This window comes from Eublepharis macularius, chromosome 4, assembly GCF_028583425.1.
Source record: "Eublepharis macularius isolate TG4126 chromosome 4, MPM_Emac_v1.0, whole genome shotgun sequence".
In the NCBI taxonomy this organism is placed as follows: domain Eukaryota; kingdom Metazoa; phylum Chordata; class Lepidosauria; order Squamata; family Eublepharidae; genus Eublepharis; species Eublepharis macularius.
Window position 1 is genome coordinate 10978966 of NC_072793.1, and position 12356 is coordinate 10991321.

At 45.8% G+C, this 12356-nt stretch overlaps 1 protein-coding gene across 1 annotated transcript in view; it reads left to right on the top strand.

Moving 5' to 3' along the window:
* LOC129327278 (inactive dipeptidyl peptidase 10-like) overlaps positions 1 to 12356 on the top strand; it is an 86503-nt gene that overhangs the window by 46284 nt on the left and 27863 nt on the right. The window contains exons 13-18 of the mRNA XM_054975773.1: positions 2208 to 2315; positions 4560 to 4651; positions 4956 to 5003; positions 8338 to 8456; positions 9794 to 9841; positions 10610 to 10708. Of these exons, the coding sequence (XP_054831748.1) occupies positions 2208 to 2315; positions 4560 to 4651; positions 4956 to 5003; positions 8338 to 8456; positions 9794 to 9841; positions 10610 to 10708 (514 nt within the window). The remainder of the gene's footprint in view (positions 1 to 2207; positions 2316 to 4559; positions 4652 to 4955; positions 5004 to 8337; positions 8457 to 9793; positions 9842 to 10609; positions 10709 to 12356) is intronic.

A 12356-nucleotide genomic window follows, 5' to 3' on the forward strand; every position in this document is an offset into this window, starting at 1 on the left:
TGCTCCCCATTGGGGTAGCCAGGGACAGTGAGTGCCCATCCAATCCACGAGGCAGCAGAAGACCCACGAGAAGAAAGGCAATTAGTGGCCCGTGCATGGTAGGAAGCTTCCTTGGCCCTGTTGAAACAGAGAGATGTTAACAGAACAAACTCTGGATCAGGTTTTTTGAGACAGCTGTAGTCTTTTCAACATTGAACCCAGTTTACCTTCGAAAGCAGTTGGACCAACACCAAAGTAAAATAATTAAATAGTCCACTGAGAATTAAGGATAGGTCTGCCAGCTGTTATTCACAGTGAAGGCTAAGTAGAATCTACCTAGCACACTACCTACCCAGTGACATGGAGAGATCTCTGTCTTTCGGTGCTACACCTCTGAAGATGCCAGTCACAGCTGCTGGCGAAACGTCAGGAACTACAATGCCAAGACCACGGCCATACAGCCCGGAAAATCCACAACAACCATCGTTCTCCGGCCATGAAAGCCTTCAACAATATACCTAGCACCTGTTCCTCTTGCCTTTCCTCCAACGTGGGTAACGTGTGTGGTTCTGGCTGCCTTCAGTTCATTCCCTCAACACCCCCATAGGTGAGGCTGAGTATCTGTGACTGGTTCAAGGAGGTGGCACTGGGAACCAGTCAGGTCCAGCCACTACCCCAAACTGGCTATCTGCTCCTCTGTGGCATATATATATATACTTTCTCCCTCTCAGTCTGCATCCACATGGAGGTTGTTCTGCAAACCACAGTGCCAAACGACAAGTTTTTATTTTATTTTTAGCACCCACACAATGCCGTTCACTAACAAGAATGAGTGTGGCATAGTGGTTAGCAGGGGTCATTTCCTAGAAAAAGAACTGCAGGAACTTATTAGCATAACTCATTAGCATATGTCACACCCCCTAACATCACCAGAAGTGTGTCAGAAGGCAACATCCACCCCTCAGGCCCCTTTCAGCAAAAGTCTCCAGGTATTTCTTTAAAGGAAAATTAACTCAAAGCAGCTTACCCTCCTCTGGAGAGCCGGCCCTGCTTGCAGCCACTCACTCACTCGATCTCAAGTCACAAATGAAAATAAAGCAGCATGAATTCCAAGCAGCTTGTGTTCCATTGGAGCTCAGCACCACTTGGCTTGCACTCACTCACTCACTTTCTCTCCCCGCCAGAGTCACAAATGAACGTAAAAGAGCAGAGCAGAATGAATGCAAGCGCCTTGCCTTCCTTTGCAGCCCAGCAGCACTCGGCATTCATGCTTTTTCTCTCCCCACCCCCCTGAACAAATAAAAGTAAAAGAGCAGAGCAGAATGAATGAAAGCACCTTTGCAGCCCAGCAGCGCTCGGCATTCACTCCCAGGAAAGGGAACCATGTGGGCGGGGCCAAAACCCACATGACCTCTTTTTAGAGCTACCGGAACGCCGTTCCTGTGCGTTCCGGCTCCAAATAAGCCCTGGGGGGGGGGGTCTATCAAACACTAAATTCACATTTGTGCTCAGCAAGACCTTCAGACGCATCCACCTCAAGGGTGTTCCAGGTTTCTCCCTAGATTTTTTCACTTACTTTAAAGAAATGACATTTTCTAGCCTTTTCACTCACATATTCTCTACCACAGATAGTGTGAAAGTGCGCTGCTTGAAACCCAGTTTGGTGTAGTGGTTAAGAGCGCTGGACTCTAATCTGGAGAGCCGGGTTTGATTCCCCACTCCTCCACTTGAAGCCAGCTGGGTGACCTTGGGCTAGTCACAGCTCTCTCGGAGCTCTCTCAGCCCCACCCACCTCTTAGGGTGTTTGCTGTTGTGGGGATAATAATGACATACTTTGTAAACCGCTCTGAGTGGGCATTAAGTTGTCCTGAAGGGCGGTATATAAATAGAATGTTATTATTATATTATCCCCCCCCTCAATGGTGTGTTTTTTGCAAGAACCTAATTTGTGATACTAGCAATGCCATTTTAAGAACACTTCCTTAGGAGTAAACCCTACTTAATTGACTTGAGTAGTATAAATCGAATGTTGTTGTTGTTGTTGTTGTCGTCATCATCATCATCATCTCAGAGAGCCTGTGGTCAGAGTAGTTAATACTGAGCTGGACAGATCACAGGCCCGATTTACAAGGCAGTGAGACAGGAAATGGAAAGCAATGGAAAGCTCAGCCACATCCAATAAACTTGGGATATCCTGCGATGCACCCACATCCTTGTTCTTATAACAGCAGGGGAGGCCAGTCTTTTCTGAAGATGCCGAAACGCTCTTTCTGCCTGTGCCCGTGAAACAGGGAGCCCAAGGGGAATTCCACCACGTCACCATGCTTTCCACACAGGTAAATCAGAGCCATCTAGGCCTCCTAGCACATACAATGGCCATGAGATTTTAAATAATGTTCCCAATAGGGGGGAATTGTTAACTCGCCAGAAACAAACCCAGCCAGGCTTGCTCCTCTGCCTTTAAAATTGTTATTATTATTTTATTATTTATTGCATTTCTAGATGCAGGCTCAGGGCAATGTAACAGCATACCATTTGTAACATACAGTTTAAAAGGGGTTTAATATGCAGAAATCTACAGGTGAAGCTTTTGGTGACACAGAGTTGTTTCCTGTTTATGGCAGAGCAAACTTCTGTTAAAGGGACAGCTTCAGGGACTGGTTGGTAACCTGACTCCCACCGGAAAACGCCTCCCATGGCAATTGGGTTGCTGGGGGGTTTCTAGTAGGTCTCATGTGCCTTTCCGATCTGTATTGCAGGCAGAAATTTAACTGACAAAGTGTTTCATTGCCTGGGTACACTAAGGTGAAGGACACATCTGACTTTCTGCCTACTGTTTAATTTAAAATGCCCAGGAGCTCTTCCAGGAAAAAAAAAGGGGGCAGCCTTTTGGTATTCTCAACAAGATAGTTCCAGGAGGGTAGCAGTGTTGGTTTGTAGCAGACGCGCAAGATTTGGGTCCAGCAGCACCTTAAAGACCAACTAGATTTCCAGGATATGAGCATTTGAGAGTTAGCGCTCCCTTCGTCAGATATGACGTACCACATAGAGCTGTTGTGTGCCTGCGTGGCAGCAAAGACAGGAAAACTCCCCAGCCCCCGCATGGTTTTTGCACAGGGAAGAAAACTTAGGAGAAAGCCAGGCACTCTTCCTCTCCCAGCGTGAGCCTATTTGGCTTCTCCTTTTTTAATACAACCATTCCCCAGAGCTGCCATGTGACTGTGCGGGACACAGGTTGGCTCTGTGGCGAACTCGTAAAAGAAGTAACGTTTTGAGTGACCCTGGGCGCAGACACCTTGGGACGCTGCCCCCTTCCTTTGTGCCCGTTCATAGGAGCAGACTTTAAAAGATGAGGATGATTTCCTGCATGCCTTGAAGAACATCACTCACTGATTTTGTACACATGCAGGTGCTTTTAAAAGCACAAGAGCAGGGCCGTTTCCACACGTCTTACCTGCCTGTGGAACATCACGCAAAAGATCCGGAAGACAACGTCTTCTCATGCAAAATCGTGCCAGGAAGACGCTGTTATCCGGGAGTTTTGCGCAAAACTCCCGGAAAGAACCTTGGCCAAACCATGGCCGTTTCCACACGTCTTACCTGCTTGCGGACAATCACACAGAAGACACGGAAGACAGCATCTTCTCGTGCAAAATCGTGTGGAAACGGCCATGGTTTGGCCCAGGTTCTTTCCAGTCATTTGGGAGCTCTGTCTGAAGGTCAAGAAAAGGTTACAAGAGCTGTCTCTGATAACTTCCCACACACTTCTGCTCACTGGGAGAGCAGCTCAGAGCCAAGCTACAAGTGGTGAATTACGCTTGCCTGGCAAGTGAACAGACTCACGTGTATTCCTCCCTGTTCACTTGACCTCTACTTGCGCTCCACACACGTGAGTCTGTTCACTTGCCAGGCAAGTGTAATTCGTCACTTGTAGCTTGGCTCCCAGGCATGTTGAGGCCAATGTTCATATACCCTACCCCCCTTCAAGAACAGTCTATATGTTTTACCTCTGCAGACTTGCCACCTGTTCCTTATTTCAAAGCCCAGTTCCTTATTTAGTAGGAACAGAACTATTCACAGGATAGATAAGATGGCCCATGACTGCAAGAAGAAATTCTACTAGAATACGCCATCCCTGTGATGTATGGAAGAGCTGCTCATGTTCTGACTCACACTAGATGTTGTTCCATTGGAGCTCAGCACCACTTGGCTTGCACTCACTCACTCACTTTCTCTCCCCGCCCCAGTCACAAATGAACGTACGGTCTCCCAGAGAGTTCCTTATTCTGGAGTTCTGTGTGTGGCAAATGCGAGTCTTTTATTCATTTTTTGTTTTCCTTTGCTGCTCCTGCATCTGGTCACGGATAAGCTTCCTGACTTGCAGAAATTTCTTTAATTACTTGTTTCTTTGATTTATATGTTGCTTCATCAGGTAACTGTAAAGTTAAGAAGCTTTTCCTGACACAGAGATGAAATTGTGGAAGTTTGCTTCGGCAGGCACAGAGATAGTTTTTAAAAAGTAACAGCACTTGTGGAGAACACATGTATGTCTCACCCCTTTCCTTTTTATCTATTGCCAGCCCAGCCGCAAGGAAAGTAGTGTGCGCCTCCTGACCTCTGGAGACTGGGATGTCATCAAGATCCTGGGGTACCGGGAGCACAGCAAGCAGCTGTGAGTCCCCAGAGACCATAAGGAGGAGGGGGATAGTGGCTTAGTGGCAGAAGCCCTGCTTTGCACGCAGGGAGTCACCAGTTCGATCCCTGGGCCTGGCACCATCAGTCACAAGAGCTGGGAGCCTCCTTTCTCTGCCTGAGGGGCTCTGGAGAGCTGCCGCCGCCTGTCAGAGTAGACCATACTGAGCAACAGGCATCCTAACTCGGCATTAGGCAGTTTACAATCCTTGCCTGCAGCAGTTCCTTGAGACAGTAGCAAGTGAGGAGAAAGCGTGTCTGATCGACTCTTTCCTTGCTCTTAGGTATTTCCTAAGTACCGAAGACAATCCCTCCACAAGACACTTGTACAGGTGAGTAATTTAGACTGTTTCCAATGAAGTGTATTCTTGCCACAGTGAGCCAGTTAATAGTCGACATTTTATATAGAATTTTTCAAACATTAAATCCAGGGCTTTTTTTTCAGCTGGAACGCGGTGGAACAGAGTTCCAGCAACTCTTGAAAATGGTCACATGGCCGGTGGCCCCGCCCCCTGATCTCCAGACAGAGGAGCTTAGATTGCCCTCTGCGCCACGGCAAATGTGACCATTTTTGCCAAGGGCGATTTAATCTAAAAAACTGCCCCCTTGTTCCAGCTGACCCAAAGTGACTTCATTGTGCAGTCCTGAGTTCCACCACCTCTTTTCCCAGAAAAAAAGCCCTGGTTAAATCAGTTCACATTTGGACCTACCCATTTTTATCTCACCCTTCCCTCAAACAGGCTATGTATAGGTTTGCCAACTATGGGTTGGGAAGTTTCTGGAGATTTGGGGAGAGTAGAGTTTCGGGAGGGATGGGGTGCAGCAGGGGTGTGATGCCATATTGTTCACCCTCCAAAGGTGCCATTTTTTCTATAGTCTGGAGATCAGTTGTAATTTTGAGAGAACCCGAGGTCACCCCAGTCTGATACTCTTTACAGCGGCGCCTAAACAAGGATTAAAAGGGTGTAACTTTTAAGTTTGCACTTTAAACTTTATAAGAATTCTGTTGTTTCGGCCAGGATGATCCCCATTTTGTATATGGAAGGCCTAAGGCTATCGAGGGATGTCATGGCTGAGTTGAGATTTGATCACCACCATCTCTGATGGGAAGTAACCAAATCATTAACCCAACATAATTTACTTATTTAAAACTTTTAGTCAGACAGACTACAGGCTGTGTACAGTTGTTCCCAAAAGGTACAAAGAAATATCGAGTGCATCCTCCCCAGCCCCCTCATGAAAATCTGAAATAGGCATAAATTTCATGTTAACTGCACGTGTGCCTTTTTTTACAATGTTAACCTGCTGTCACCTAGTGATTTATTCAAAGAACGACACCCTCAGTTCCAAGAGTTGCAGAGTGAAATATGGAAATGTTCATAGGCAGGGCTTTTTTTCTGGGAAAAGAGGTGGTAGAACTCAGGACCGCACAATGACGTCACTTTGGGTCAGCTGGAACAAAGGGGGAGTTTTTTAAAGTTTAAATTGCCCTAGGTGAAAATGGTCACATGGCCAGTGGCCCTGCCCCCTGATCTCCAGACAGAGGGGAGTTTAGATTGCCCTCTGTCTGGAGATCAGGGGCGGGGCCACTGGCCATGTGACCATTTTTAAGAGGTGCTGGAACTCTGTTCCACCACGTTCCTGCTGAAAAAAAGCCCTGCTAGGTGGAGTTTAGATTAAGGAAAGAAACAATCACAGTGGAGATAGGGAAACAGCTTATGGGAGAGAATTCTTCCTCATACAACCTTTACAAATCCCTAGCAATAGTCCAAAGGTGGGTTTATGATATTATCACTAGGTAAGGTTGTGCTTTTAATGGCAATGTAACTAGTAGGTGACAATAATTACCTCCATGCTAGGAAAAGTTTCTGCTACAACTGTTGATATATTAAGCTGTCATTGAAAAAGAGAAACCTAGTCTGTTTTTTCTGGTCAGTTGGAAGCTTTCATATGCAGAAGCTCACACACTATTGAACTGAACAAAGATACAAATGCACTTTAAGGTGGGTGCGTTCAGGAAGAGGCCTCTGTTGTCTTAAATGCTAGTTTCCCTAGCATTGTCTTCACATTTCTGTCTGGTTTCATCTTTGAGGTCTCTTCATCTGAGATTGTGGAAGAAACATAATTTGAACGATTACAGTGCCATCCTAAACAGGGTGCATGCTCTGGTAACATCTAAAGTAGATTACTGCAATGTGTTCTACATGGGGCTGCCATTGAAGACTGTCCATAAGCTGCAATTGGGTCAGAATGCTGCAGCCACAGTTGGCTGGAGTAGGTTGTAGGGACCCTATTACTCCAGTTTTGTTCTAGCTACATTGGTTCCCTGTTTGCTTCCAGACCCAATTCACGGTGCTGGCATTGATCTTTAAGGCCTTATATGATTTGCAGCCAATTTCTTTAAGGACTGTCTTCTCCCATTCAGAGGTTCTGCTTCAGGTGCCCCCGCCATCTGAGTCTAGATTAGTGGCAACCTGAGAAAGGGCCTTCTCAGTTGTGGCACAAAAACTCTGGAACTCCCTCCCCAGGAAGATTCTCCTGTTTTCCTCTTTCACTGTCTTGGCATACCCCTCCAGTTTTGTTTTGCTTGGCATACCTCCAGTAAACTCTTATTGGCCCTCCTCTCTGGTTGTGTGTTTATGTGCTTGTTTATATGTCTATATTTTTATTGTATTAAAATGCATATATAAATACAATAAAAATATGGATATATTTAAAATGTTGTCTTAATGTTTTACATCTGTTTGCCACCTTGGGAACTCTATTTGGGTGGAAAGGCAGTGTATAAATCACTCAATGTTTGCTGGTGCCTGTTATGATAATGCTAAGGAGACAGGACACTATTATTTATTCAGGACATTTTATCTCCCCCTCCCCTGGCCTTGTAGCCCAAGTTCAGATTTTCATGAAGGAGCGGAGGGGGATTCATTGCATATTTCTTTGTAGCTTTTGGTAACAAATTTATATGCTGCATTTTAACCTAGCAACCATCCTGTGAGATAGACTTGGCTCAGAGAATTGAAAAGAGTCCAGTAGCACCTTTAAGACTAACCAACTTTACTGTAGCATAAGCTTTTGAGAATCGCAGTTCTCTTCATCAGATTGCATCTGATGAAGAGAACTGTGATTCTCAAAAGCTTATGCTACAGTAAAGTCTTAAAGGTGCTACTGGACTCTTTTTGATTTTGCTACTACAGACTAACATGGCTAACTCCTCTGGATCTCGGCTGAGAGAGAGTGGCTTGCCTAAGAATACATGGAAAGCTGTGTTTCCTACTGCCAAACTTAGCACTCTCATGTGTGAGTCCACTTTGGCTTTTTAACATTAGTGGTAAAGAGATCAGGACTGAGAAGGCTGTGAAGCTGCCTCCAGGGCCATTTCCAGATGGCTTACCTGAAGCCGCTCCATGCCGCAATGTTGTGGATCGTGCCAGGGAAAACGCGAAATATCGCGTTTTCTCCCGCGAGTTCTGCGCGACGTCGCACAAAACTCACGCAAGAAAACGCGATATTTCGCGTTTTCCCCGGCACGATCCACAACATTGCGACATGGAGCGGCTTCAGGTAAGCCATCTGGAAACGGACCATCTTAGGGGACAGGATACAGGAAGTGTCTTAGAGCAAGAAAGACACGCAGTACTTGCCTCTCTTCTTTTTCCTGGATAGCATGGACCTGGATGGCTCCTTCAGTCGCACCTGTGTGACCTGCGGCCTGCGACCAGGCTGTTCCTTCGTAGACATCTCTTTCAGCCCCAGACTGGAACATTTCATACTGTTCTGCAAAGGTGGGTGTCTACGAGAATACCCACTAGGATTTGCAAGCAAATTGTAAGGATGCCAGGTGACTCTCAAGAGACTTCACGAGTAAAAGTTCTTTATTGATAAAATGCCAGTATCACACACTTAAGCCATCTTTGCTAGGACTGGCGACTACAGACAAGTATCACGCAGATAGAGGTTCCCCAAGGCTGCTCCTGATTCCCCCCCCCTCTTTCTCCTAACAGTTTTCTAACTCTGCATTCAGGAAAACAGGCTGTGTGATTCATGGACTGCTCAAGGTCAAGCAGGCTCCCATGCTTGGGAGAGATTTCAATAGGAACAAACACCTTCTGTTCCAAGTTTCCCACTCTGGGTTCAAATAAGAGAAATACCCCAACAGCATCAGCTACAGCTGCAGGGGGATTTGAATATGACAGGTGATCCTGAGCACCTGACCCAAATAAGCACTGAGACTTGGTCATTCACAGTGGTACTAAGGTACTTGTGCGGTAGGTAGAAAGCTGAAATTTGGTACAACCTTAGTACCTCATTGAGGAAGTCTGAAAATGGGATCTTTTTAGCTCTCTCCTTTGATACTTGGAATATCAAGGCTGCTTCTTAACAGCAAACTGCACTTTGGCATAGAACAGGGCCGTTTCCACACTACTTACCTTCATCCGTGATGGATGAGTACAAATAATGCAGCGGAATTACACTGTGCTGATTAAAGAGGCAAAAAGTTTTATTTGAGGACATTACATACTTGATAGTAAAGAGGAGAAAGAGAGATCCTAGCTAACTGACTACATCTTGCAGAGAGAGAGAAGAAGTGTGGCAGGAGAGAGAAGAAGCAGGATATTGCCCTGTTTAGCCCAATAGGAGACAAGACAAGGAAATGACCCCCAGGAAACAAGAGAGGTGCTGCTCTCACTGTCCTAACTAAGTGACCCTTGCTGCCCCCTGCATGGTAGGCTCTTCTTCCTTCTTGCTGCTGTTGTACACCAGACATTGCTATTTCCAACAATCCGGAACGTTCCAGAACATCACGAAAAAACCGCAGAAGATAGCATCTTCTCGTGCTAGTTTTGCTCGACATCATGCAAAACTCACGCGAGAAGACACTATCTTCCACGGTTTTTTTGTGACGTTCCGCAACGTTCCAGATGAAGGTAAGTAGTGTGGAAACAGCCCAGGTTTGGGGGCTGGGGAGCTTGAAATAGGCCTCTCTCCACTTGTTACTCGAATGGGGAGTCGTAGACTTTAAAATTGCACCTATCTAATTCCTCTTTTCATGCAGCAGTGTGCAATGGTTTATGTTGCTCCATCCAGCACAGGCTAGATCTGAATTTCCTTCACTCTACAGGGCCCGGAATCCCTCAAGTCTCTGTTCACTCTACAGCTAACCCCCATGGTGAGTATCAGAGTGTGTGTGTGTGTGGGGGGGTATTTTTTATTACAGATGAGCAGGTTCCCATATTGTCATTTCATTTAGGGTGTGAGCCTTCTTGATTCTTGGGAATTTGATCTAAAGATCTTCAAAGGTTTGAATTTCAGTATAGCAGAACCATAGGAGGGCAGAGGGAATGATCCCCCAATTTCCCCCCAGTGTCTAATAAGTAAATTGTTTTTTTTATTTCCAAAGTGAGGTTCTCCTTCTTCCACACTTCTTGGTGACTCTTTGTATGAGGCACAATTTAATTTGCAAGAAATTCCTCCATTACCATCTTAACATAAATGCTTCATATGATTTTCAGTTCAGTAACTACACTAGGAAGTAACTGTTTTATCCCTTCTGTTAAAACATATTTGACAAACTCATTTTTTCAACTGCTAGACATTAATATTTGCAGCAGTAAAAATCTAAAGAGAAAGCATTTTAAAAGGAAAAGTAGAGAGAAGGGAAGAATTTTTTAAACCTCCAGACTAAGGGAGACTCATGTGAAGCACACAAAAATATGGTGTTCTTTATGTCTCAACAAAAATATCATTTTATTGTCCCTGAAAAAAGCATCTGCTGTTTTAGAAGTCATTGTTAAGACTAGCGAATTCATACAATTGTGTAGAGAAGTATTTGTTTTTAAAGGCTGGCATCCACAAATAAGTTTGGAGAGTGAGCTGGAGGCTTTCCAACCCTTGCTGATCCAGTCGATATCTGTTTCATTCCCTCCCCTCCCCCCAGATTTTCTTCTCCTAGAAGAGAACCAACTCCTGAAAGATAGCCTTATGCATAAGGAGACACCTCTAGTGGAATTCCGGACCCTCCGGCTGGCCAGCTACGGTACGTCTGCAGCAGCCCCCCCCCCCCCCCCGCTACACTGCTTAGGAAGGGCCTGGCTTGATATGTTTGGGGAGTAGTTACTGGTGGAGTTAGAACCTATGGGAATATTTGACCTTTGGCTGTACTGAAGGGGGGTCCCTTTTGTGGCAATCTGAACATGGCCAAGAGCCTGCTCCATGTGTGTCAATCGGGGCTGCTTCCACACAGAGGTTTTGCTCCATGGCTTCCTTTCAGCTGTACTTTTCTCACAAGCATCCACATGAGGTCATCTTCTATTCATCCTGCTTCTGTGTCTGCTTTCCCAAACCAGGGCCGATTCCACATGGCTCACCTGAAGCCGGGACGTTGCGGAACATGCCGGAAAAAACACAGAAAATCGCGTTTTCTCCGGCATGTTCCACAACGTCCCGGCTTCAGGTGAGCCATGTGGAATCAGCCCAGATTTGCTGTGATTGTTTTGAAAAGATTGCAGTCAAAAGCTCCTTTGGATGCCATGTGGATGGGAAGGTTTGCATTTTTTCCATTCCTGTCCACATTGCCATTTTTCCTGGGGCAGCCGTTTTCCCCCCTCCAATGAAAGTCTTGGTAATAGCTATATTACCAGTTTGGTGTAGTGGTTAAGAGCGCGGGACTCTAATCTGGAGAGCTGGGTCTGATTCCCCACTCGTCCACTTGAAGCCAGCTGGGTGACCTTGGGCTAGTCACGGCTCTCTGGAGCTCTCTCAGCCCCACCCACCTCACAGGGTGTTTTGTTGTGGGGATAATACTTTGTAAACCCCTCTGAGTGGGCATTCAGTTGTCCTGAAGGGCGGTATATAAATGAAATGTTATTATTATTATATTGCTATAAAGTTATCAATATATCTAATTCTCAACATGCCCCAGTCTGTGAATACTTAAATCTGAAGCCTGGAGCCAAAAACAAACAAGACAGAGCTTTCTCAAGGATGAAAAAGTCCCAGTTTTGCAGAAAAATCTGAATTCTGGGGGAGCGGGGGGAGTACATCAGGGGATAGAACTACCCCCAATAGTAGAAGCAGTGCTTGTAGCTTTAAGAAGCTTAGTTGTTGTTGTGGCTGTTGCTAGTCAATCATAACAGTACTGCTAGTCTTCAAGCCTCATTTTCTGTCAGTAAAAGGCAGGAAGAGGAGAAAGGGCTCTCTCCAGAACTGGTTTGGCCTTTGAGGAAAGACTCACTGACAGCAACCCCTGGTGACTTACTACCACGTGACTTACCCATCGTCAGCTGCTTACTACTATTCAGCAGCAACCACCACGCAAAAGTCTGTGTGGTGTAGCAGATAGAGTATTAGGCCAGGATCTGGAAGATCCAGATTCAAATCCCCTCTTTGCTGTGGAAGCTCACTGCTTGACCTTGGGTCAGTTATACATTCTCAGCCTGACCTACCTCACAGGATTGTTGCAAGGATAAAATGGAGGAAAGTTGAATGATGTAAGTAGATGCTGCCAGAGGAGGTAAGGAAGGAAAGCTGTAGACAGGGTGGCAAATAAAGGTAGGGTGGCTGGGAAGGAAGGAAGCATGAAAAAGGAGAGGCTATGAGGGCTTTCAGGGAATGGGAAGAAGAAGTGGTGGAGGAGGGGAAATGAGATGCTCCACGAAAGTTCTCATGGGACCCCCACTTATACC